Source organism: Pseudopodoces humilis, chromosome 2 (genome assembly GCF_049639895.1).
Source record: "Pseudopodoces humilis isolate 2021_Gansu_Grassland_sample_001 chromosome 2, ASM4963989v1, whole genome shotgun sequence".
Classification (NCBI taxonomy): Eukaryota; Metazoa; Chordata; class Aves; order Passeriformes; family Paridae; genus Pseudopodoces; species Pseudopodoces humilis.
This window is the reverse complement of record NC_142201.1, coordinates 40,190,413-40,217,687: the sequence shown is the minus strand read 5'-3', so window position 1 is coordinate 40,217,687 and position 27,275 is coordinate 40,190,413. Positions and strand designations below refer to the sequence as shown.

Genomic DNA, 27,275 nt, shown 5'->3' with positions numbered 1-27,275 from the left:
CAGAGCGAAAGCGAGCAAAGAGACAACAAATGAAGCGCAGACGCAGACAGCCACACAGCCCGTGCGCCTTTCAGCGGGGGGCCCGGGGCGGGGCGCAGCCATCTCTGTTGAGGGCCGAAGCCGGCCGCGCCGCCATGTTCACTGAGGGCCCCGCGCCGGGGCGGGGCCGGGCGCGCTCGCGCCGTTCCCTCACGTCCGGCAGCGGGTGCCAGGCAGGGGCGGGCGCGCGCGGCGCGGCCAATCAGCGTGCCCCACGACCCTGCCCGGAGGAGCTGGAGCCGCCGCTCGGTTGGGCCTGGCCCGTAGCCGCCACTGTCGGGACGGGGGGCGGCGACGGAGGAGGAGGAGATGGTGTCCCCCGCTGCCTCCGCCGGGCGCTTGGGCTCCGCGCTGCCCTTCCTGCTTGTGCTCCTCGACCTACAGTACCAGGGTGAGCCGGCCCGGGGTCTCTTTGGGGGTGCGTTGCGAGGTGGGGGGCTGTGCCGCGGCCGTCCGCGGCCCGCTGGGGTTGGGCCCTTTGCCGTGGTGGCTGGTGGCTGGTCGCCCTCTCTCGTCCCTCTTGTCGGGGCTGCGCGGTGTCCACCGTGGCGGCGGGGCACACACCCCACACCCCCCCGCCTCCCCCGGCCCGTGTCGTCTTGAGCCGGGGTGGGGGGGGATATTTCGGGAAAGGGTGTGAAGGAGGAGGTGCAGCGCTGCCACCTCGTCACTTGGGGCTGTGGCGAAGGGTGCGTAATGAGGGCACGGCCTCTGCCGGTGACCTTTTGGGGTTAGTCGGAGTTCCTGGCGGTGCGGTTGGAGGTGGCTCGCTGTGTGTGCGCTTCGCGCTCCCCGGCCTGCTCACGGGCGGGCTGAGGCTGCCGCCAGCCGCTGTGAGGCCTCGATTGCCATGAAGCCCTCGAGTGCAGCTGTGTGACAGCGTTGGCCGTTCTGTGCTAGCCGTGAATTTCTCACTTCCATGTGGATTTCGTGTAGTTCTGAAGTTCAAAGGCTTCTCCAGTTGCCCTTCTCAGCCGCAGCCAGTATTAGTGTCACACTTAGAGATTCGCTGAGGCTTTTGATGGTTGCGTTGAATTTGTTCTGTTTTTGTTTTGTTGTTATGGTTTCTATTGTTTTCTTTTAGTTTTTTTTTTTTTGCCACTCACCATTAGTATTTGCAGTTCAGCTTATCTGCGCTTTGAGCAGCTTGTTTACTTTCACAGTACACTGCCAGCAACACCTGTGTAGCCAGACTTCTATTCACAGGCTTCTGTTAAATTTCTAACTCTGTTATAGAATGGTGGTTTCACCTGAGGGACATGATTTACTTGTCATGGAAGTGGAACTGAAGCTGTCATTAGTCAGAAAAAGTCTATGGGCTTAAGGAAGATACAGGTTAACATTAAAAATTCAGTTGGTACACTAAATTAGAGTCTAGTTCAGCTGGCCAGGTGGCAACAGGAATATACTGTGGCAAAAACACCCTGCATTAGACCACATACTGCCAAATGCCTTTTTTTAAAATATGTGTTCTAGTAGTGTTAGAAGACAAATCATAACTTTTGTCAGAGTATGCTGTTGGTTTGTTTTTTTCCCCTGAGGTTGTAGCAGTGGTGCTCCTGCTGAGGATTCTTTATTTGGAGCTGCCAACCTGTTTCAAGTATGTGGTTTAATGGCTATTTGGGCATACCATTATTTCCTAATTAGGGGGATGTTTTCTTAACTTCAGTTAATAAAGATGTAGAGCACAGTAATAGAATGCCAAGTGGTAGTATTGGATCTTATTTACTGAGTTCACTAACATCTTAGTTCATGAGTTAATTTTTCAGACTGTGTAGTTACAGAATATTTGTGGGGAGTATGTTAAGTATCTTGATTTTTTCCCCCCACAAATATTACTGGTGTTTGAGCTCAGAGGTGGTTATAGTCATATTTAAATTTGAATCTTGATAGTAGAAGTCTGCCTTGTGTCATCTGATTCACGAATCTGTGGAAGAGTCATTCTGTGTTAACTTTGTATCATACAGTTAATGTCAATGAATACTATTAATATCTGGCTGGTAAATACACTCAGTAAAAACGTTTTTGATTCCTCCTCTTCATCCAAATTTGTTATGAGTTTGGAACAGATCCCCTCTTGGGAAGACTCATTCTTCATTGCAGTTTGTCCACACTAATCACAACAAAAAGAGGAGGAATAAAGGAGTGTTGTACATTTCCTCTCTTCCTTCTCTTAGCAGAAGAAAGGAAATGTAATATGGGGAAGAATAAATGGGCTCTGAGTATACATAGCTCAGTTGGTTACTGTCAGAGCACAAGCTTTACGTGTTTCTTTTCTTCCCCCCACCTTTTGTTTTTGTCCTAAGTTTGGGAGCTTGCTTGGTTTCTTTCTTGGCCCCAAATAACAAAGCCTACTTGGGGGAGGGGCTTTTTTTGTCTGTTAGTCTTTACTGTATTTACCAGGTTCCTTTGCGAAGGAAGCGAGTAAAAAGTTGAGGGGTGAAAGTTACACTTGGATCACCTAGATACTCTGAGGCTCCTTGTAAACCTCAGGAGCATTGCTTCTGAAACTGTCGGTGCTTGTCCACACATTACTTGGTTCAGTGCAGTTTTTGGAAATCACGTTAGCAAATGCACCTAAAGCAAAGACCAAACTGTTTAAAAATAACAGCAAACTTAAGATTCAGGGTAATTTTGATAAAATATGTTGCAAAAGCAGGATCTCCCGCTCTCCTGACAAGATAAGGTAATCATTTAGCTCCTCTGTGGGGGAAAAAAAAAAGGATTAGATGAACGTAATTAAGATTATTGACATTCATGCTTCTTCTTTGTTGTTTAAACAACTGGTTTTGGTACACAATAGGAACTAATTATGTTTGTTTTTGTCGTCTTGTTACTCCACTTGGGAATAAAATTTAGAAGAAAGTGTGTGGAAATTCTACAGGGGGGAGAAAAGAAGTATGTAGATAAATGTAACATCTTGAAACTGTTCTCAAGTTGCAGAGCTTTCTTGAGTTCTTTGCAGTGTGGATGGGACAGATTATGGAAGGATATAGTTGAAGTCTGTAGACTTAAGTGCCTACATATTAGCACCAATTATTGTAATAAAACAAAAATCCTACCATCAAGTTATAATTTATTTAAAGTGAATGTATTTAACTGGAAAAACAGGTTAGCTGCATCTGCTTGTCTTCCCTGTAACTTCTGATTGTTACCCTTTGAGTTGCCAGGGCTAGTACCAATTACCTTGGAATAGTTTGAGGGTTTGTGTTTGTTTGGTTTTTTTTTGTGTTGGTTTGGTTTTCTTTTTTGCTACTTAGACTTGCCCCACTGTAAGGACTACAGGCTCTGAATTTATCCGGAATATTTTACTTGATTTAGCAGCTGGAGCTCATGTGGGTGGTTGTTTGAGGTCCTTGTATACTTAACATTTAGGTAGTCTTCAGAAATTATATTCAAATTAAAATACATGGAAGTTTTAAAAAATAAATGGTAAGCCTGTATGTCTCTTGTGTAAATTTAGTTTCTTGGTGGAGCATGCAGAGCTTCTCCAACTGGGCCTATGGTATCCAGCACACCAATATGTATCTGTTGGAAAGAGCTCTGTGGAGTGGGGTTTGGTGTTTTTTTTGCTCCAGCTGAGCTTTAGTTCTTAGAATCATTCCCAGACCAAAGTAGGTCTGGGAATTTGGGTACATAGGTATGTACCCAAATAGGTTGCAGAGAATTTGAGTCCTTGGACTCCTGTGCTTATTTTCATTTTTCAGATGTCTACTGTGGACTGCTTTATTTAAAGCAATTGTTTGCCTACAGACAAGAAATGAATAAGCCATAGATCTCTGTGAATAAATAGCCCAGCTATCTGGTCAGTGCAGAGTGTTCCTGAGTAGTTACGGTAAATGTCACTTGTCATCATGGTTAGGCTGATGATGCAGGCTGCTCCTGGAGTTTCATGCATCAAATTATAATGTTCAGCAGCTTGTAGAGTTGAGGTTTAATGTATGTCAAATATAATTAGTCTCATTGTACAGGGAATCTACAAGACTTCACAATTTGATTCTTTATTTATCCATGTTGCTCCTGCTTTTATTACTTTGCTATCAGTGGGCATCTTTCTTATTTGTTTTATTGTCTTCATTATTTTCAAGGAAAAAGATGGCTCTTCCACCTAAAGTATTATATAACTGTAAAACTGTACTGAACACAATGTTAGAAAGATACCAAATTGTGTAGGTACATCTTACTGTGGAAAAATATATTCTTGGAGCTATCCTGATGTGACTGAATGTAAAACAAGGATGCTTGAGACTGGGAATTGAATGCCATATTTGGGTAGATGAAAAGTTCTTCAAGGAGTAATTTATAGCCCAGTTCTAGGATACCACTCCCAACTAACAAGTTTTGAAAGATTTCAGGTATTTGTGTGGGGAAACATGGGAGGGATGAAAATTCAAGAGTTTTTAGTTGGTATTAGGTCATGTTAAATACTTCAGTCTGTTTATAGTTTGATACCTGCTTTTCTGCTAGCATACTTCCAAAGCCAGGGAAATTTGTGGTGAGGTTTTTTTCTAGTTCTGAATTTTTTCGTTGTGTTTTTAATGTGTTTTAAAGGATGCTATACTACTTGATGATTGAAACTTTAAGCTAGCAAAGCAAAATGGGAAATGAGTAAGAAAGAATGTATTTTTTTGCTGCAGACTGGACATGCACATAAAATGGGAATAAATTTTTTACATACCTAGAATTGACTTTCAAATGAATAATTTAGTAAGATCCTCAAATAATAATTATTTATCCTGTAGGCAATTTTAACTCCATCTACTTAAACAAAAGATATTCACTGGAAATTTGGGACTTCATGAAGTATTTTCCACTAATTAAAAAAATGTTTTCTGTCATTGTTCTAGAACAAATAATTGAGTTGAAGCCCTTGAATCCAGCTTGCTGAATTACTGTCGGTCTTTTAGTAGATAGAACTTTCTCTAGTGGATGCAGAGGGGATTTTGTTCATTTTCATATAGACAGCTCAAGGATTTTCTTATAATGTGGGATTAAAAGAATTATGAGCTTTATAATGGAGTAGAACAGAAAAATAAAATTATGATCCCAGGTGTTGAGAGCTCCTATGTCTAAAATCTTGATTTGCTGATAAGAAGTTACTGTTTGTTCATTCATTACAAATATGTTGTTGTTTAACCACCTTTCAGTGTGAGAAGTTTGGATATACTTTCCTTCAATCAGTTGTACTGCAACATTTTTATATGTATTCTAAGAAACAACTTTGAAATGCTGCTGCATTTTTGTATTTAAAATGCCTATCTGAATCAGCTCAGTGCAAAACCTGAGTGAAATAAGTTATAAATCATTGGATTTTAATGTGATGGGCTTATTCAAGACTTCAATATATTACCTCGCTTAAATGTAGGCAATAGGGTATCCTCTTAATAAATGAAGATTTTTCTAGGCTAAAAGTTTTTTAATAGCCATAAACTGATGGGTAGTTTGTAGTGAAATTCTGCCCTGATCTGAAGATTGCAGGAAGCAGGGCAAAGCTGTTGATGTGCATACAGCATGTACTTGCTCATGTACTGCTCATTTCTTCTCAACAGTAGTCCTTATCTGTTGGCTGAGCAGCAGCAATTTATTAGTTTTAAACTCAAACTGGCACTTCAAAGACTTACTGCTTAAGTAGGGTTTTGTGCTACTGTTTAAAGGGACGAGGAGTGAGAATTTTAATTATTTGTCAAAACTTGCAGTGCTGTAGAAGTTTGCCCTGGAAGTTATGAAGATGAGACAAAAGTAGATGAGAAGCCAATCTCTAAGTAGCCAAAGAGTTCTCAGTTAAGTATTAAGTTACCATCAGGGTCATGAAATGTAATTTACAGCCTTTGTGTGTTTGCTGGATGTGTGTGTTATGAGTGCTTTCCAGATTCTTCTGGAATTGAAAGTCAAAGTATGTTACTGAATGAGTGGATGTGTATTGGGTGTCTTGTCACAGTGGGATGCAAAGCAGTGCCTTGTATACTTTGACACATCCTAATGAGGACACGCTATGAGGTTATTAGGCTGCAGGGTGCTTTACAGAATCTCAGAATCTCTTAGGTTGGAAAAGACCTCTGAGATTTCTTGAAGTGCAAGAAGATGTGACTTCTGCCTCTATCAATAATGGTGTGTTACATGTATTATCACTGTATGTGTTTGCAGTAATCAAACTGATCATTCAGAACCTTGATCTTTTTGTTTTTCTTTAAGGAGCTGAGTGTGGAATAAATGCAGAAGTGGACAAACAACTTGAAATGGGGAAGAAATTATTGGCTGCTGGACAGCTGGCAGATGCTTTGTCTCACTTTCATGCAGCTATAGGTGCGTATCTCAGGGAGGTGACTCTTGTACTGAAATATCTTTGGGTGGTATTTCCCATCCTTTTTCCCACAATTTGCTTCATTAAATATCCTGCTTTCTTGCAAATTGCATTCCATGACTCACAGAAATCAGGGTATCTTTATACAGCAGTTTTGGACAGAAGCCAACAGATGCAGTAGAATATACTTTGGTTTTGATAAAAGAAAACTGTAAAATTAACTAGACGATACATAAACACGTAAGTCACTGTTGTTCTGGAAGCTAGCTGTATGAAAGGAATTATAATTGGCTCTGTTATTTGATGAGGTATTCCCTGTCTGTCTGATCCCATCAAGATCAGGTTTCATCTTCTTGATGTTTTTCTAAGTATGAGTATGTCTTTGAAAGGATGACTTTATCCAGGCTTTCTCCTATCTGGTGCTGAAAAAAATTTCAATGTTTAAAATAGTCACTCTCTTCTCTTATTTTTCTTAATTAAATCTTGAAGTGGGTGATATCTCGGTGAAACTGATGCTGCAAGCTTGAGGTACTGAATTGTTAGTGGAGAGCAAAATTATCCCTCTCTTGTAGTCAGCTAGTGAGTTCATTCTTGTTTGGTGTTCTGCATTTTCAACAAACTGAGAAGTTAAATGTTTGCTTTTAAGAATTTTAAAGCAACTTAGCTGATTAAAATCCTTCAGTTGAAGCATAGAGACAGCACACGTAAAGAGCAGTGTCCATTAACACTACAGTTTCTTAATTGCCTGGTGCCGTTTTTTAAGTCGTTTGACTTGTTATAATGTGTACAAATGCATTATTTTCTCTGTGAAAAGTATATTACTAAGGTGTTACACATTGATGAGTTGTACTATTGATACTTTCTTATTTATGCCTCGGTTTAATAGTGAGATGTAAATTAAACATTTACATTTCTGAGTTATTAATATTTTCTTTGTATTCTCCAGGATCAACTTCTCTTATATAAAGGAAACGGTGGAGGCAGCTTCATTTTTTTTTGTACCATCTAGATGCAGTCTGTTATTCCTTTTGTGTGTTGCTGCCAAAGCATTTCTGTGGGATCTGTGCACAGTTAGTACTACAGTGTGGTTTTCCCCTTTATTGTTGGTTGGCAAACTTGAACTTGGATTTGATGAGGAGACCAGTTCAGTGTGTAGCTGTGCAGTTCCTGGTGATGGTGCAGAAGCAGCAGTGGTATGAGGTGCCTGCATGAGTGAAACCCACTGCTTTGTCAGCTGTGCTCAAGCAGCTTGTAGAAACATGGTATGACCACCTCACTTGTGGCCTTTATGGGATTCTTAGATGGATGCTGATTTTAGCCTGATTGCCTCATTTTCATCAGACTTCTTTGGATTTTGCCTTTTTGAAAAGATTTTAAGCATGATTTGCCAACTGTGCTTGTGAGGAGGTAAGGATTCTTTCCTGGCTGTAAACTGTGAGGTAAATACATCTTTCTTGCCTCAGCCAGTCTGTTTTTGTTTTTTTTTTCAAACATCTAAAACAGAAAAAAACTACTGTCCATATTATCTCTCTTCAACTTTTCAACTCTTCAATCCCAGCGTTATGCCTTCTGTCTGGGTGTCAGTTGCTGTTCATTACTGTTCCTGGAGTACTGAGGCAAAACTATCTGTCAGATAATCATCTGGTGCTAGAATGTGCTTTCTATGTTAGCTTTTTCCTACCTTTCATCCTTTGTGTATTAATAAAGTTCCTTAATTTCATCTGTTATTTGTACCTAGCCTACATATTTAGGACTCTGCTGCCTTTTTTTTTTAAGGGTAGTAACAGTTGAATTTATTTGATGTTTATAATGCTGACATACAAAGGCAGGCAGCATGGGAGTTCCTATTAAATTTCAGCCCTGGAGATTAGCATTTTCACAACCAAATATTGTAGAGGAAGAGTGCAGATAACTTTCTCAGTGAGAACTGAACTGGTGTTTTGGTAATGGAGGTGGCCAGCTATGAAACTTGGTTGCTGATCATAAGATCTTTGGTGGTGCTATTTCTTCCATTTATTTTGAAGTTCAACTTTAACCTCAAATGATACGAGGAAGAAAAATACTGCTTCTGTTCCTCAGATACGGATGTTCTTGTCTGCAGATTCTGGGTTGATTATTATGTTTTTAATAGCATAGTAAAAGTGTCTTCCAACATTGGGTTGTTTTGGTGGTTGAAGTTGCTTTTCCTTGAGAACCCCATAATAACTGTCACTTGTTTCTGTGAAATACTTCATAGAGAAGAATGTTAGGAATATTGCTCTTGTTTTCAGAGAGGGGTGTTTGCCTCTTTTACAGATGTATGTGGTAGTCTGGAGAGCGTTAAAGTAGCTGGATATTGGAATTTTAACCAGGAGACAACCTGGAATGCGTGGGCCCTGAAGTTAGCCTTCGTGTTTTGATAGTGTGTGTGCATTTGTCTGCTGCTGAGAGGGAATGTTGGTACCCACTTTATTACAAAAGGGAGAAGTTGCTGATATTTCAGTGAATGATATAAAGAGTTTGTGTCTGTGTTGACATTGCACTGACATATTATTAATTTTGGGAATATTTGCATTTATCCGATATGGTGATCAGCACCTGGGCTGGAAAATGATGAATTGATATGCTTTCAAATGTAGGCCTGCAGTTGGAGGTAAAGAATTAATATGCAGAGGCTGCTCTCTCATATAAAGCTGAAGAACATATACATATTTGACCTTCACTCTCAATTATTTGGCATTTGCAGTGTATCTATAATTAAATAATTAAACTGCATAGAAAATAATGTTCACATAATGTTGCAAATTTTATGTCTTATTAATGTATACCATTGTTCCCAGTGGCTTAAAAGTCAGATGATATATTTTTAGTCATTACAAATCCACTGTACTAGAAATTTCAGTGGGTTTGAGGTAGTATTCTTATTACTGTTTGTTCATTTGCAGAGGGAGACTCTGAGAACTACATTGCTTATTACAGAAGAGCCACAGTGTACTTAGCCATGGGCAAATCTAAAGCAGCAATTCGCGATTTAAGTAAAGTGGTTGAATTAAAGCAGGACTTCACATCAGTAAGTATTACTGGAATTGAAGATTGTTCAAGTGTAGAGAAAAAAAACTGCTTCAAAAGAGGTTTGGGGTTTTTCAGACTTTGCTCAACAGGAATAGAGAATACATTATCCCTCAGAGGGCTTTAAAGTAGATAAAATAATAGCAGTGGCGTATGTGCCTTAATTTGCAACTGTGCTGTGTACAGTCTAGACAGTTATTTGAACAACTATCCATTTTACTAAGTTTGTGGATTTATACTAAACCCTCCTCTCACTTATGCTTATTCTGTTGCTCACCAAGGCTTTGCCATTTGATACGGGGACAAGAGAGCATGCAGATGCCTCTGGGGTATTTTTCTCTTAATCAGCATTAGATATGAGGTATCTCTTCTCCACAGGAACTGTCCTAATCTCACTCCATTCCTGTGTGACTTGCAAGTTTTGATTTGCTTACTCCTTTCTAGACTCTGTGTACTGTATGTGGAGACTGCCTCACTAGTTGGCAACTGATGCTGGAGTCCTCTCCAACTGATTCTCTCGCCTCCCTTTTTTGTGGGTGGTGGCATATCCTGTATAGTAGATAATAAAGGAGCAAATGTTAAATTCACTGTTGTATGAAAATATTCTTATTATAAGTCAAAGTCTTCTAAATCATTGACTTGCCTTTTTAAACAGCTTCTATTACTCTGAGAGTTTAATGAAATAATTAAATGTGGGGGTTGTTTATTGTTTATTATTTCTGCTATTTACTTAATCTGTAAGCAGTTATAATCAGTAAAGTGGTATAAAGTTACATTCACTTTGGTTTGTGAAACTTTTCAGATGAGTTCTTTACATAAAAATAGTCTGTTTTTTGCCACTCAGTTCTGGTGCAGAGCAGTCCTTTGCCATTAAAGAGGTCTTATAAGAACATTAAATAAAAAATATAAAGAATGGGTGTCATGATCTTTGGTTCAGCTTGTTAGCTATACTAAAATGAAACTTGTGTTCATACTTAGCTCAATTCCCACTTGTAAATAAAAAGTTTTGTTTCAATTCAGGCAAGATTACAGAGAGGACACCTGCTGCTTAAGCAAGGAAAATTCGATGAAGCAGAGGATGACTTTAAAAATGTGGTAAGTTGGACACCTGTGTTGAACTACATCACTGCTTCTAAGGTTGGGTTCTGAGTCAAGCTCACATCTGAACTCCATTGCTCTGTAGAGTATATGGTATCTGGGCCTGAGTTACAAGTTGTCTTCACTGTTGTTTGCAGATGTAGTAGCTTGTATGAATAAACGACCAATGAAGTTGCAGTATAGTGATGCAGATGAAATGGGGTGTTGCCTAAACCAATGGAGCACTTTGGAAAGTCTTTTTTGTGTGTGCCTGACACTTCATGATCTCAGCTTTCTGATAGTTGTACTAGGGAGCAGCCTTCATTCAGAAATAAGTGATGTGGGCCTCAAAGTATGTAGCTGAACTCTGGTTTATGTCACTGTATTGATGTCTCCCTGGGAAATCACTGGGGCATCATGGATCAACCTTTGCAGCTTGCTGTCTCTTTCTACTGGTTGCAAAAGAATTGTTGGCTCTTAATTTTGTCAGTGAGCAGATAAATCAATACATTATTTCAGTGGCATCCCTCTGTCTGTCTCCTAATCTGCAGTGTTCTCCATCTTCATGAATGTATTGACAGTACTTTCTCTCCATGATCAAGAATTATGCAGTTTCTATAGTTGGATATTACCCACCTAAAACTCACTTGGGCTATTTCTAGTTTTGATGGGTATTTTGTGCATTTCAGCCCTATGCTACAAAGGGAAACTGATCTAACCCCAGGAAAAAAAGCCTTCAGAGAATGTGAATCTTGGTTTCCTCTCTATTGCACAAAATTTGTATAATTATGGGTATAAATAAGATACATTCTTCATTCTTGCTTGCTCTTCAAGAGTTGCTATTTTGAACAGCTGGTGTGTCCTGTAAGCCAAAATAAGAAGAATTTGCAATGTAACAGATGCTGTCTTGTTGGCTGTCTTTGAAGAGTGTGATGGAAAAAGTAGCTGTGTGGTCCAGATTGCAGCTGTTTAATGGAAAACTCACTAGTAAGTGTGGATGACAAAACTGGTTATCCTGTATGTTCTGCAGGACAGCTACAAGGAGTGGCTCTTGCAGGTAGAAATGCACCAAGCAGATTTTGTGTCTGTAGCAGAGCTCCAGCAGCTTATTCTGAAGTTCACATAGCAATGGCACTTCTGGTTGCTTCTTCCTCAGGAAGTTTCTTTGGAGTGTGTGGTCTGATAGCAGCACAGCCCTGCTGTCTGCAAATGTGGGAGGGAGTCACTCAGCTCAGATTAACTGAGGACACAGTTGCTGCAGTTGCAATTATGCAGTGTCAGTGTTGATTGTGAGTCTGTGTGTGCATCTCTTTGCAGTTACTGTTTCTTGAAGTATTGCTCAGTGCTGCATATGAAATTGTTTCTCCAGTCCAATGTCAAATATCTTTTTCTATTGCCAAACCGGCTGCAAAAATTTAGCTGCTGCCTTTGGTCAGTCAAACTGTTTCAGTACTCAATCAGGCTATAAATCTGAAGTACAACAGAGTTTCTTCCCAGAAGCTGATTTAGGAAAATAACATGTTAGTCCTCAATCTGACTTCCATTTTCCTTTTTTCTATGAACAATATTGCGTTTGTACTTAGAGAATTGTCACATGGTCTGTTTTGAAGAGCATAATTTTCAGTTAAGTATAGTGTATTCAAGCAAAACGAGTAAACAGTATTAAAGTAGTAATTTGTAGTAGGTTAATTTATTCTATGGGGAGTGGATTAAATTGTGCTACGTACGTTGAAATCTCTAAGTAGAATACCTATTTCTGTGAGAGATTTCCCTTGTTTTCTAAATCTTTCAGATTTCCCATCCCTTCTCTTGTAGTCATGTTCCTTAAAAGGGATCTCAACAGTTTGGGAGATGCAGTGATTTTTGAGAGAGAGAAAGCGGGAAAATTCAGTCCATCTAAATGGAGGGAAGGATGACAGGTAAACTTCTGCAGCTTGTAAGAGCAGCGGCTTTGTGTAGAACTTAAAAAAACAATTGTAACTATTCTTCATATAAAACAGTAAATCTATCCTTTAATATGTACTTGTGAAAAGAAAATTCATGTCCTCAAATTCTTTCTATATAATTTCATAGTATCGGGACAAAGTTTCATGGTGAGCACCCTAAATGTCTCTAAATGATTGCTTGCTAAGCAGTTTGTCTGTATATTCCTGCCCTCTATGGCATATCAGTACTGGCTGTCTTGTGAGGCAGTGTGAGAGCAGGCAGCAGGAATGCCTAGCTGTAAAGGATGCAGTATTCCTTTTTGGGAGCAGAGCCTCTTGAGATTCAGCCTTCATGTGTTATTTTTAGCTATCTGTTTTTTTTTTTTTGTACTCTCTACTTTCCTGTTGGCTGAAATTAATCACGAGGTTTGGTTAGAGGGTGTGATTCAGACTCATGCGTTCACATAGTAAGCAATACTGCATTTCTAGAAGCCTCTCCTTTTGGCCCACAGATGGATCAAGCTGATTAAATTCTTTACATGGGCCAGGTTTTCCACATGAAACAAGGAGCAAGCAGAATTCCTTTGGTGATTTTCAAAGTTGTTGCTCATGCTATATGAATAGTAATTATTTCTCTGCTGCAACTTCAGTTTAGTGTTCATATGCTTTGATATCGAGTTCCTTCTGTTTGGTTTAGTGGTTTCTGATTAATAGAAGTCAGCAGGACAAATCTATGGGTGCATCAACACTCATGTTCAGGGCCTCAAGCCATGAAAGCCCTGGAATGTTTATTTTACCTGTAAGCATGTGATTTTTACTGAAAATAAAAGGGATATTGGCATTGATATTGGTTGATGGAAGGCCTTCTGGAAAGGTGACAAAAGCAATGCAAATCCTGGCAACCCTGTGTATGTGCCTTACAATGTTGTCAGCGGCTCTGCTTATGTTTTAGAGAAAAAGACAAGCACTTGAGCTGGTGAATTCTGTAGAAGGTACAAAATTAGAGCAGAACTTCTGCCTTGTCTATTGGAAAATGAGGAAAGGACCAAATTGTTATATTTCTTTTAAATTCTGGTCTTTTTTAAGACTGACTGTAACATTCACAGTTGCAATTTATTGCAATAAATACTGTAAATAGCAGTGTCCTAAATACACAATTCTGTCTGCCTTGGATAGGCAGGAAGGATAAACGCTTCAAAGCTCAACACTGAAGGCACAGCTTCCAGCTCCACTAGATGTCAGCCAAGAACAAGTGACTGAGCTCTGTAGATCTGCAAACTGCATTTTCCTCTAGAGAAACCCTTGCCTGTTGCAAAATACATTGGACAACAGCTTTACATGGTTAGTTGGTGTGTGTAACAGTACTGTTTTGGATGTAGGTGGGAGAGGACATTTTATGGCACTGTAGGTTAATCAAATTAGGTTAAGTCCTAGGCACACTTGGGTTGGGTATTTGAAGTTCTCTTAACCTCATCAGAGGATTTCCAATACTCATCAGGTGTTTCCAAATGCATTCCTCGGTGGTACAGTAATCATCTGTAGCTTCCCAGCTAAAGAATAAAAGGTATTTAAATATTTCCTTTGGGTTTTCTTTTTTCCATCTGTGTCATTATAGCTGTGTTACATAATATGTTACTGTTGCAGGGCTTTCCTCTGTGCACTGTTCTTGAGTGTATGGATGTCTTTATCTTAGATACCACAAACCATGGAAGTTCTCTCAGTTCCCTTCAGGGTGTTTTTCACAAGCTGAATAACAGGCTTCTTACTGCTTTAGTTAACATTACTGATTTAAACATCATAGTAATATGCTAATTACTTAATAAGAGCTTATGAGTGTATGTTTTTATCATCCTGTAGCACACAAACACTCAATTACTTTAGTTTGAATGATATCTTGAAAAATTTCCCTTTATTTAACTGGACATGTTGTACTACTTAAAATTACCTAGGATGTTTCACTCAAATAATTTTTATTAGTACTGGACTTGCCTCCATGATTGTAACATTGCTTTTCATATTCTACAGACATTTTCTCCAAATACATTCCAAGAAACATACCGTGAGTCTAAGGAGTGCAGTGTTACCAAGTTTTTATGGAAGTGTAAGGCTCATCCATAGCAAAGGCTCTTAATTTTTAAGAAGAAAATGCTAAGAAATTAAGGAAGAAATCAAACAAGTCAGCTGGAACTGAAGAATTCAGAACTTCAGAGAGTTTTGTAGACTTGGTACTTTTTAAAATTACAGGTGCAGAAATTTGCCTCTGCTACAAGGTCCAGATTTTAGGGTGAAAGTGGATACACAGCATCAAGGGCTTATACTCAGAGTTTTAACCAGAAGAAAAGCTTTATGAGACTTATATTGGGAATCAACCTACAAAGAAAGAAAACTCTTTGATCACATTCTTCTCCTCTTGCTTAAGACAGTGTAGAGAGTAATGGAGAATTTTTAGGTCTAAGTACAACTTGATTTTTGCCATGTAAAATGAAAAACTGCATGAGGTTCAAAAAGATTTATAAAGAAATTGAAGACAAAATGTGGGACCTATGCATGATTTTGATGTAGAACGAGGGGAAATTATGTTAAAGGACTTCTGAGGGCTGAATTTGAATTACATTATAAGCATAAGCAATGAATATGTGTGTTTTAAGAACTTACTAGTGAAAAAAAAGGGAAGAGGCTACTTTAAGATAAATAGGGAAAGCAAAAAGTATTGAATGTCTTTGAGTAACTTCAGTTCACATTCTGTGTATAGCATGCAAGATGATGCAAGTTTTTATTTAAAAACAAACAAAATAATGTCATGCTGATCTGTCCCTTTTAAACTTTGAAAGTCATTCTGATCAGCAGCAAGTGTGAAACCAGTGCTTCTTTCAAACTGCAGTAATGCTACAAATTCCCTGGTTTTGCAAGGGAATGGCTGAGATTCTTTCTGGCCATGTGTATCTTCCTGGGTGATAGTAAAGTTGCCTGAAAGATCTTTTTTTAAATTTTCTTTGAAAAGATAAACCTGCCTAAGTGAAAAAGGCAAGGGCAATGTAATGACTTCTGTTTGCTCAGAGAGAAGTGAGAGTCCTTGTAGACAAAAGGTTAGACTTGTTTAAAACTCTGTAAGAAACGAGAATGCATGACTGCGCAGCTGAGCCTTTTCCCTGGCTGTAGCCCCTTAACTTGCTGCTGCAGCCACTCTTTGTGAGGAAAATGTCAGAAACACAACTTCACAGTAACAACTGTCTGGAACACGTTTCATTTATTTCTGTCATGAAGTTATAAATATGTATAGTGCTTAAAGTGAGAGATGAAATCGTGCCACTGTCTACTGCTGCTGTGAAATCCAGCATTCAACAACTGATATCAGAGGTGAAATAATTACGCTACAAAGAGGTCCACGATGTCCAGCAGGTGATGGGGGACAGTGTATGGTCTTGTGTATGATGTGTCCAGTGATGATAGATCAAGCCTGAAGAATTGGATTTCTCTGACTTTTGACATCTTGCATTGAATCTCAAAATGTTTTTTTCCTCTGAAGTTCAGAGGTAGAAATGCTTCCAGTGGAGTTTCGAAACTCACTTTGCTTTATTTGCAGCTTTAGTCAGTTCTCCATGATATGATTTTTAATGGGACTGAAAGATCCTTGAACAAGCATTTGAGTCTCTCCTTGTTCATGTTTGCAGCTCAAATCCAATCCTAGCAATAATGAGGAAAAAGAAGCCCAGACTCAGCTGACAAAATCTGATGAGCTGCAGCGCCTACATTCGCAAGCATTATCTGCCTACCAGCAAGAGGATTATGAAGCTGCTATTTCTCTTCTTGATGAAATCTTGGCAGTAAGTGTTAAGTCAAAATGGTACTGTGAAAGGAAAGTAAGAGCTTCTGTCTGACATCTGTGTGTTTTTGTTTAATAGTTTCTTCACTGATGTGAAAATAACTTTGGTGTAACTGATTTAGTTTTGCTGAGCACCTTGGGTCTGTAATGATGTTAGAGAGAGGAGAGGGCTGAGCATTAGCTACAGAAGAAGTCAAAATAATAGCTTGTCTTAAAGATACTTCAGTGAAACTTCCATTGCAGATAACTTTATTGATTATACTTTCTTGTTTTTCTACAATTTGGTATTCTTGGGGAAGCTGGAAAAAAGTTTTTCTGGAAGTAATGAAGTTTTGCCAACTATAGGAGTTAGAGGTTTTTTTCATCTGGATTTTTCATTGCATATATGCAGACAGTTTTTTGTCTTGAGAAAATGAAGTAACAAAATATAAAAAACCCCACAAAATTATAAATGTAGATAGCTAGCTGAATTTTCTGCTTGTTCCTTAGGCATCTGTATTTGTTGAATCTTAATTGATGTAGATAGCCTGATAGTGCAAGTGTAAATAACTCAGTCATGTGGGCATTTTGTGTGTCATATAGAAATGTACTAGAAGACAGTTAACTGCTATGACTCTGCACATAGAAATCAGTGCTGCTGACTTGGAATTTACAGCCTTGGAGCTTTTGGTGACAAAACTGCCACAGTGTGGGAATTGGTTTATGGGGAGGCAATGTGGAAAAGCAGGAAAGCCTCCTCTAAGGTGATAGTTTCCAAACAGCTGATAAGACACAGATGTAATCCCCTAAACCAAATTTTGATAGGTGGTTCCTCACAAGTAATTACTTTTGCCTTACTGTGACAATTTTACCTCTCTTTATTCTTAAAATCCAGATATTAAGGTCAAACTTGTTGGAGCTGCATCTTACCCACAGGCTTCTTCCTAGAGGACAACTGACAGCTTGGTCCTTGCTGTTCATTACCTCTGTTCTTTTGGGAAGATACAATAATTTATGATTCTGATATCCTTTCCTGGAGGCTCAACAGACTGTCCTAGTTTAAGCAATGCCAGTAGATTTAATTCATCTCTCTGCATGAGTTCATTGAATCATTTACAAAATTTTCAGGCCTTTGTTTTTATATTTGGGCAGGTGCATCACAGCATCCACCAGGAAGCAGAGATGCTAATTTCATGAGCTCTGCATGCAGCTTGAACCTTATGCTATTGCAGTTGGCAAAGTGAAATTAAATGGGATTTTTCTTTTGGGGAGGAAATGGAAGTATTATGGACCAAAAACAAGCTTTAATTTTGGTTTCTCAAGGTTTGTGTTTGGGATGCAGAGCTACGGGAACTTCGAGCAGAGTGTTATATAAAGGAAGGGGAACCAAGCAAAGCCATTAGTGACTTGAAAGCTGCTGCCAAATTAAAGAATGATAATACTGAAGCCTTCTATAAAATCAGCAGAATATATTATCAGCTGGGGGACCATGAATTATCTCTCAGGTAATTTTACTCTTTGCTATAATCATTATAATTGAGACAGAGAATATATAGGTCATGATAAACCGTGAAGTATCTCTTGTGAGGAGTTTGGATGGAGAATCAACTGTGGTCTAGATCTGATAAAGGCAGTTCCTTTCTAAAACTAAGGATTGGCAGAAAAGACACCCATGTTTATTCCTGGCAAGACCAGCCATCAATGGTTCCAGGCATCTTGTTTCCTTAACAGAAGCCAGAGTCCCTGCCCATCAGAGCTGCTTACAGGTGCTGTCTTCATTGTATATCTCCTAGAAGGAAGTGCTTCTCTAAATTTTCTTCAGTGGAGCTTTTTCTTAACCTTAAATTTCTATTGAAGTTAAGTTTAGGATGCAAATGGAAGATGTATAAATTAATGTTACAAGCTTAAGAATAAATAAAAAGTACAGGAGCGTCCAAGTATGAAGAGCTTGGGGTGCAGAGCTGTTTACCTCTCATTCCTGAAGACAGTCCTGGATGACTTTTTGATAATGCCCTATCCTTTTATTCATACTGAATTAAGTTTAAGGTCTTATTCCCATATTCCTCATGTCAATCTGGCAGATAATTGCCCTTGTCCAATCTGGACTGTTCAGTTTGTACTCTCTGCCTAACTGCACAAATGGTGGAATATTCCCTATTGCACAGAAGTGGTTTCTGTGCCAATCATAATTTCAGATGTGCCGCCTTCATCTCCAGAATCCTTCCAATATGATTTCTGCCACAGAATCCCTTCAACAAGGTGAACTGAAAAACCCTGTCTTTCTATCCTTGGTAAATGGAAACTGCTTGTGATTTTAATTGCAAAAAAATCATTTTATAGCTGGCCAAAAGTAAACATGAAAGTAATTGGTTTGCATTAGGCATTCCCTTTCCAGGGCATACTTTATCTTGTGAGTTGATAGGTCACTTTTGTGATGACTTTTGGCAGGTGACCATCACTTTGCCTGGTGATTTCAAGTATAGGTGGTATTCTTGTTATTTAAAAGCGTGATTGAGGGCACTGTTGAATAGCAGAATGGAATCAGAATTAAAGGGATAAGCCTCTTTCTTTTATTCTTATCTGGTGCCATTATTTTTTGCATCATGAGATATGCCAAGAAAATTCTTTAGCTGTTGGACTTGGTGGGTGCTTACTCTTGTCCTTCCTTTAGTTTCTTCCTCTTAATGGCCTAATTATTTTTAAATAATAAGATATTTTTGTCTATGCTTAAGAACAAAATAAGATTTTGTAATCTCTTCCTGAAATTGGCATCATGGTTGTGCAATGATGAGACTATGGGATCCAAAACATTTATTCCTTCATATGATTGCGTTGTGGAAGTTTTTTGGGTTTTTTTAGACTTTGGACTATTTTGAGAGATATTTTCCCTAATCAGAGTCTGATTAAACATTCTTCACAGTGAAGCATCAGGCTCAGACTTGGCTGAGTTTCCATCAAGGAGATTTGTGTCTTAGCTGAGCTTTCTGTTTCAAGCAGCACAAAATACACTTTAATGTCGGAATTTTGTTATGTGTCTGAGTTACAATTGATGGTAATGTCATCTGATAACTGCTGAATATAATTTCTTTCATTCAGTGTCTTTTTCTTTAAAGGTACTCTTCAGTTCTTTAGTCAGTTATTAATGTAACATTTAATCTTTTGTGTGTTTGGCAATATAAAATAATTAAAACCAAAATCAGATAAATATCCCTGTATGTTCTGGAAGACTTTTGTTGGTCGCACTGTATATTAATATTTGGATGAAGGGAGAGATTTGTGTAAAGAACTCAAGTATTGTTTTGTTCAAGTTCATATATGCTGCATTGTGTCTATAGGTAAAATTTCATAGTATGTGGTGACCTAGGTTTTTTTTGTTGTTTTGTGGTTGTTTGTTTGTTTGTTTGTTTTTCCTTCTTACCTTCCTGTGAAAAGTGAGGTCCGGGAGTGTCTGAAACTGGACCAAGACCATAAGCAATGCTTCTCTCTCTATAAGCAAGTAAAGAAACTCAATAAGCAGATCGAGTCAGCAGAGGAATTAATCAGAGAAGGCAGGTAAGTATTCACTGCTATATTAAAGGAAAAAAAATAGAAAAAACCCACAGTTGAGGCACCAACTTACTGATTGGGGAGCTGATTAAAGTGATGCTTTTTGCATGTGTCAGTTGAAGTGGGTACTGAGCAGAGCTCTCAAATTACAATTAAAATAAATATTGACTCGCATAGCAACTATTCTATTCTGATTTCTTCTGATACCACTGTGTCCCTTTTGCATACTTAAATTCTTTCTGCAGCAGGTGGTAAGATAAACATAGGGATGGGAGTTTTCGGCGCTCATATGTTATTACTTAGCACTGATGAGACCACACTTGAGCACTGGGCCTCCCCAGTGCATGAGAAATGAAGCTACTGGGAAAGTCCAGCAAAGTTCCACTAAGATTTGAGGCAGGGAGCATCTCTCTCCTGCAGGGAAAGGCTGGGGTGGCTGAGTGTTTGCCCTGAGACTTCTTTGCCACAGGTTGATTTCGTCAATGTACCTGAAGGGAGGGTGCAAAGAGGGCTGAGCAAGGCTCTGCACAGTGGTGTTCTGTGATGGGATCAGGCCAATGGGTGCAAACTAAACATCCAAGGGAAATTCCCTTGGAACATCAGGAAATGTTTTTCACACTGCCTCATTTCCACTGGTGCAGGTTGTCCAGGGGGGTTATGGAGTTATACAAAAGCATTTTGGACACAGTCATAGGCAGATTTCTAGAGATGGCCCTGTGTGGGCAGTGGGGCTAGACCAGATGATTTCCAAGAGTTCCTTCCAACTTCTATTCTGTGACGAAAGGACCATACTGTAAGACTAAAACCACTTAACTCTGCAGTGCCTGGGTGGCAGAAGTGGTTCTTACTGATAAGCTTTTTTTTTCTTTTATGCACCTTGTTAAATGATAGTGCCTCTGTATTCTTGTAGTTGTTGCTCTACTTCAGTTTTATGTTTCCAAGTACATGACATCCAGCTGTAAGGACCCCAAACAAATCATTAGACATTATCAAGGTGGCTTTTTTAAATTAAGTACATCAGGAATGTGAATAATTCAGTTCAGCTTTATTAAGCAAGAAATCTCTTTGTACACTTTTCACTTATTTAATCCAGCAGCAGTACAGTTTCGGGGAGTCTAAGAGCTTGCATTTCTCTAGCTTGTAGCAACCCGTGGATCCAATCTCACTTTTGCATTTTTAGGTAAATATTCTAATCTGTTTCTTGCTCAAACCTTTTAACTTCAGCATTTTGGGGCCTTCACAGCAAAATAGCACTTTACTGTGTGGCTTGGGAAGATGAAAAGAAGAAAATATCTGCTTGATTAGAAAACTGACGTAGGGAGCCTTTTTGTACCTCTGTGAATAGGTACGTTTTGTAGCGTACAGATAGTCTGAATTCTTACTGTGAACACAGAGCTGAGTCCATCTTCAGGTATCAGCGGGGGAGATGCTTATTTTGAAATGCAGTGTCATGTTGGACAAGAGGCATGTCTGGAGACCCTTGGTTATGCATGGTAAGGGATGGCAGTTGTTATCTTTCGCATAAGCCTGACAGTTCTAGTGCCTGTCCCTCTGTCTCACAGCACAGAAAAGGGAATGGGGATGTAATTCTTGAAGTGCCTGCAAGTTTTCTTCATGCTATTGTTTCGCACCTTGCCTTTAAGGCTGTTAAAGGGAAGGTCCTTTGGTAGAAGGATGGGACAATCTGTGAATTTTAAGAATTTTTAAATAAAACACAGCACACTGAGATACTGATTACATTTCATGATACTATGCTTTATGATTTAAACAGGTATGAAGATGCTATCAGTAAATATAATTCTGTAATGAAGACTGAGCCAGAAGTCCCAATTTATTCTACTCGTGCCAAAGAAAGGATCTGTCACTGCTTATCAAAGGTAATTCTGCTTATCTCCCTCTGCAAATGTCTTCAAGACAAACATGAAACAAAATTCCCACAACTAAATGAGTTTGGTTTTACTTTTGCCTCTCTAGAATCAGCAGGCTACAGAAGCCATCAAACTTTGTTCAGAAGTTCTGCAGCTGGAACCAACCAACGTGAATGCCCTGAAAGACAGAGCAGAAGCTTATTTGCTAGAAGACATGTATGAAGAAGGTATGCTTGTATGCCACTGGCACATACTTTGTGGATGTTTAAAACATAGTCAGTGTTTCAAAGGCTTTTTTTTTTTTAACATGCACTTTGATTCTATGCTATGTTATTCTTAATTAGCCCTAGTAGTTGCAGATTTACAAAAATTCTTGGTGGTAATTTTGTCTTGATTAGCGTAAGTGGAATGTACTTGTTTTATCTACAACAGAGTTGTCTTTAGAGCAGTGGACTGTGTTCAGGATGTTTTATGAGGTGGTGCAGCTTACTCAACTCAGAGACATTTTATATAATCAGCAATGTCAGAGAATTGCATTTAGAAGTAAAAGGTAATTAGAGCTAGGGTAATGTAAATCCATTTTAAGAGCTCCATTTTCATGTCTTGAGATGGCACTGTGAAATAATACTGTTCTATTCCCTAGCATGTGCTGAGGGCAGAGGAAGGTAACAGCTCTTGCTTCTCCTCAGCGGATCTCTGTAGTGTTGCTCAGCGAGATTCTGTTCCCGAGGCTGTATTTTTCACATGGGAGTATCTGTACAATGCATCCTATTATGTGGAGTGATAGAAATGACCTCTAAGATTTTTAAGTCCAACCATTAACCCAGCATTGCCAAGTCCACCACTAAACCATGTCCCCAAGTGCCATATCTGCATCACTTTTAAATACCTCCAGGGAGGGTGACTTAAACTGTTTAAAATTGGAGGAAAGAAAAGTTCTGCAGCAAGGTTCTGCACAGATGCAGACAGCCAGCCTGGTCTTGTGCTAGGACAAATGTCTCCCTGTTACAGGATATGAGGAAGCAGAGAGGACATACCTGGGATCTGGGAGAGCTTATTTCCTGTGCTGGTGCCTGCTGGGCTTGGCCTAGCCTGCTTCCAAGTGAAGAACCATGCTGGAGCAGAACTGTGCTTCTCCAGGTTCTGTAGCATCTCCTGTGCCTTCCTCCTGCCCTTGACAGCAGTGAGGTGGTTGTAGTTACACTCTGCCTTCCAGCAGAGCTTCCATCAGTAGCATTACAGCCCATTAATGTACATCTGCCTGGAGGTGTCCTCATTTATCCTTTGATGGCTGGTTTCTCTTTGCCATGGAGAACACCAGAGCAATTAAAATTGTAGTCTTATACTTAAAGGGGCAAAATGATTCTCATTCTTCCCTCAAAGAAAATTTCAAGCTGGAGGCACCTATTTTCCTGTTAAAGGTAGGAAATTTCAAAGTACTTGTAATTCAGGACTTTGAAGGTGATTATTGTTAAGTGTTCAAGATGCAGTTCACTATGTATAGCTGTGCTCATGAAATGGTTTTAATTACTTCATAATCACATGGGATCCAGGGCTTGTCTACAGAGACAGATGTTTAATGACTCCATTTCTGGCATACCTCATAAGTACAGGAGTCTGTCTAGAGCACAGGTTTTGTTAGAAAAGGAAAAAACCTTCCTTGCTGTTTCAAAATTGGTCAGAGCATACTAATGTTTCTGGTTTTTTTTTTCCTCCCCACTCTACTACTGTAGAGGTTTCAGTAAGAGCATAAACTGGTTCTGTTACTTCTCTTAGCAGTCTTGGCATGGATGTAGATTGTCTGCAGTTACTCATGTTTGATGGGAAATTTACCATCATTCCACACGTAGAACTAATCTGTCTCTGTTCGAAAAATTCAGGCAAGATACCAAAGCCAGTAAAGTTGTTTAGGGATAGAATATGATTGCCTTTTGAGAGATGGTGAAAATTGTTGTTTGAAATAATGAGAGATTTGACTGAAATACTTAAATTGAAAGTGGCACTGGGAAGTATTTGTTCCTTTCATGTAGTGGAGCAGGATGAAAGGAAGCTTTCTGAAATAGAGGCCAGTGAGAAGCAGCGGTGACTCTTCTGTTTGTGAGGTACTACTGCTTTTAGAAATAGTGATTCAAAAAATTGATTTTGCATCTCACTTGACATACTAGGAATTAGTAATAAGTCTCCTAGAGTCATAGCAAACTTCTCATGGTCATGAAGCTGCCATCTTGCTCCACCTGCTTCCAGCCCTCACCCCTCAGATGGAGAGAACAATTAGCTCTCTGAAAGAGGAAAATCCCTGCACTGGAGTGTACCATCAAAACTAAAAAGGGAAAGTGCAGTGTGTACTTGCTCAGTGTGCTGGATGCGTTCCCTCTGCAGTGTGCAGCACTGAAACACCTTCCCTTGTGCTTAATGTTTGCAGTCCTTAAATAAGGAAGTTAATTTAAGAAATAAGAAAAGAAATCTGATACTGTCATGGCAAGTAGTTGACCCCGAGCAGGTTTCCCACAATGGGGCTGTAGGTGCTGTGGTGCTCAGTGAGGCTGAACACTGACCTGCATTTGGCAGGATGTTCTGCTAGCCCCTCCTAGTATTACTTGAAGCAGATTAAGTTCAGTGGGGCTTACAATTATTGGAGCTGTAAAGCAGCATAATGAAATCCCTGCATTTTCACTGCTTTTATTAGTTTTGTTAGCATATATTCAGCACACATATTAGTGCACATTCCTGTTTTGGGTTTTCTTTTAATGCCTGGACAAATCATTAAAAATACCAGTAGAAGCCAAATTGCTTTAAGCAGCAAAGGCAGTGTCCTGTGATGTGAAAATGAATAGAAATTTTGTTTGGTTTGTAGTAGCCTAGGAAATTGTTTGGGCTCTGGCAATACTTTTTGGAATTTTTTTTTTTCAGTAACTGAAGCAAAATTGCAGTGGTATCAGATGTCTGGGTAATACAAATTCATTAGCACTTCCTGCTGTCTTGCTCAGGAACAGTGAAAAACAAATGTAACACCTGCTGAGAAATAGCATCTGCTTGGAAATAATCTGATGCAAGTACTTTGTCTAACTTGAGAAACCTAAGACACTTGGATCTGTGAATGAGACCTTGAGGATTATAACAGTGAAAGAAGAGCAGTCTCATTAAAGACTTGCTTCCCTTGATACATTTTGATATTAAAGAATATATAAACTTGGTGTCTTAAGCACTTGCAATAATAATAGAATTTACTTAAAGAAGGGTAGACCTCAAATTTCTTAAAAATTTCTTCACTTGCGTTCATTCCTGAAAAATGCAGTGAGAGCATGCCTTTTAAAAAAAAAAAAAACCAAACACTAAAATATAACTGTTTGCATATTATGCATGCAGAGGTGTAAAAAAGCCATTATTTGCCTTTTACTAATATAACCTTACTGGTAGTCTGAAATCTGTCTTTATAGTCACTGCAGAGGAAGAGACTTTCTGTTGAGTTGATTGAGTGCAGACTGGGGGAGAAGAATGAATATTAATTTAAAAACTCTGGTTAATTCATCCTTCAGTTGGACAACAATATGGGACTAAAGTGCAGTGAGCTTTTCAAGTACTAATTGCTGAACCTTTCTTCTTGGTTTCTGTGTCCTCATCCTAGTCCTAGATACTCATTATGTTCATCCCTGTGACTGCAGTAACGTCTAGAGAATGTTGCAACCTACTTGTTACCCTCCCTTCTCTTTAATTTCCCACAAGTGTGATGAACCTAAAGAGAGGAAATTACCTAATTCATATGTAAAAGTGAATTTCCTCTATTCCAAGGTTTTATTAGATATTTATAATTTAGGAAAAAAAACCTCAAAAATGTCAAGTTGAAATTAAAGCTTTGCTGTTTATATATGGGCAATAACAAAAGTTCAGTTTGTTGGGTGGCTGAGTTCTTTAACTGGAAGTTTGTAGAGTTGTGTAACCTTTTTTTTTTGACTTTTTTATAAAAGCTATTAAAGACTATGAGACTGCTCAAGCCAATAATGAAAATGACCAGCAGATTCGGGAAGGGCTAGAACGTGCCCAGAGAATGCTAAAGCAATCACAGAAGAGGGATTATTATAAAATCCTGGGAGTAAAAAGGTGAGTTATTAATTCCAGAGATGATGATGTGAAAGGTGGTTATTTAAACTTCTAGGGCTGATCACTTGAATTTGTTCTGCTGAGTGTTAATTTTTGTTCTGTATCTTGCTATCTTCACACTTGATGTACTAATTTTTAGTGTTCAGCTTGTAAAGTGGCATTTATTTTACAATTCCTTTAGAAAGAATGGGAAAACAACAGCAGGAAGAGAGGAAATAAATTATTTAGGAAGAAATTCTTAGTATAGATGATCCTGAGTCATATGAATGGGGAAGAAATTAAGACTGGCAAGAATTACAAAAAGTAACAAAAGTTGTGGCAGATAGTGTGATAGATTGGAAAAATCTGGGAGGACTGACTACTGAACAGCTCCCCTTGCTAATGAAGAGCAAGCAAAGTTCTGAGATAGTATTGGTCATCCTTCCAATTGTGAACTAATTTGATCTGGTTTTTGTTATTCATCTGATGGTAAATTCCTCATACTGAGAACTGTATTCTGCAGAGTCACTGGCAGTAGCATCTTTCCAAGAGAAACATATGGATGGTGAGAGAGTGAGGCATTTTTGCTTAACGTTGCAACTTGTTTCCTTTGTTTTGTGTCAAGAGTCTTCAATGCCACTTGCAGAAGGTTAACAGCACCTCATAACTTTCCTGATGCCCTTAATTAGTGTCTCAGTGTTTAAAATAAACTTCATTAGCGCGGCATACAAGCAGTCAGAAAATGAAGTTATCTGTAATTTCATCCATCCAGAAATGCTCGAAAGCAAGAAATCATAAAAGCTTACAGAAAGCTGGCATCCCAGTGGCACCCTGATAACTTCCAGAGTGAGGAAGAAAAGAAAAAAGCAGAGAAGAAATTCATCGATATTGCAGCTGCTAAAGAAGTCCTCACTGACCCAGGTAATGATGCAGTGGCTTCACATTTTTCCTTACTTTTTTACATCAATGTCAAAACCAAAATGTAAGTCATAACAAACATTTCAGCTTCCCTTTTTCTCTTTCTGCCCTTACCCATCTTGAGAAAGCAGTGCACTAATACATGTGTCCAATCTATTGCATGAAGTCAGATGTAATCTAATTATTGTGTTTCAGTGACCTTTATTAAAAGTCAAATAAAAATTATATTTTTAAGGTCTCTTCTAGGGATAGCATCTTGTAGAGATTTCTAGGATTGACTAACTCTGGATATACTTATGTCAAGGATATGTGTGTCTCCTTCTGCTTCAAGTGCTTTTGCAAACTGCATTTAGATTATAAAAGCAACTGAAGTACTCCAGGGAAACTGTTATTAACTGTGCCATGATTCCACCTTGGTTTTGTTCCCTCCAGAAATGAGGCGGAAGTTTGATGCGGGAGAGGACCCACTGGATGCAGAGAGTCAGCAGGGTGGCAACAACCCTTTCCACAGGAGCTGGAATACGTGGCAAGGATTCAACCCCTTTGGTTCTGGAGGAGGACCATTTACATTCAAATTTCACTTCAGTTAGAGCCAAGACTCTCTCTGGTGGCTGCTGCTGGTTTTTTACTTAATTCATTGAAAAATAAAAAGTCTCTCAATTCAAGACCCAAAA

The 27,275-nt window shown here is 39.0% G+C and overlaps 1 protein-coding gene across 2 annotated transcripts; it reads left to right on the top strand.

The window, feature by feature from the left end:
* The first annotated feature begins 224 nt into the window (after window positions 1-224).
* Window positions 225-27,275, top strand: DNAJC3 (DnaJ heat shock protein family (Hsp40) member C3). 2 transcript variants are annotated; one of them, XM_088051320.1, is made up of 13 exons: window positions 290-430; window positions 5,736-5,819; window positions 6,232-6,342; window positions 9,265-9,389; window positions 10,409-10,483; window positions 16,062-16,214; window positions 17,516-17,697; window positions 19,625-19,744; window positions 21,510-21,615; window positions 21,713-21,833; window positions 25,572-25,704; window positions 26,456-26,604; window positions 27,034-27,275. In XM_088051320.1, exons 2-13 carry the CDS (start codon window positions 5,783-5,785, stop codon window positions 27,189-27,191), a joined length of 1,470 nt encoding a protein of 489 aa, XP_087907446.1. In that variant the 5' UTR covers window positions 290-430; window positions 5,736-5,782; the 3' UTR covers window positions 27,192-27,275. The 2 variants fall into 2 exon arrangements, with proteins under 2 accessions (XP_005516504.1, XP_087907446.1); XM_005516447.3 differs by lacking the exon at window positions 5,736-5,819 and having other exon boundaries at window positions 225-430.

Coding starts and splice junctions, on each gene's coding strand:
- DNAJC3 (XM_005516447.3), top strand. CDS start 349: ATGGTGTCCCCCGCTGCCTCCGCCGGGCGCTTGGGCTCCGCGCTGCCC. Junction 17,698..19,624: donor GACCATGAATTATCTCTCAG/GTAATTTTACTC, acceptor TCCTGTGAAAAG/TGAGGTCCGGGAGTGTCTGA. Junction 19,745..21,509: donor GAATTAATCAGAGAAGGCAG/GTAAGTATTCAC, acceptor TGATTTAAACAG/GTATGAAGATGCTATCAGTA.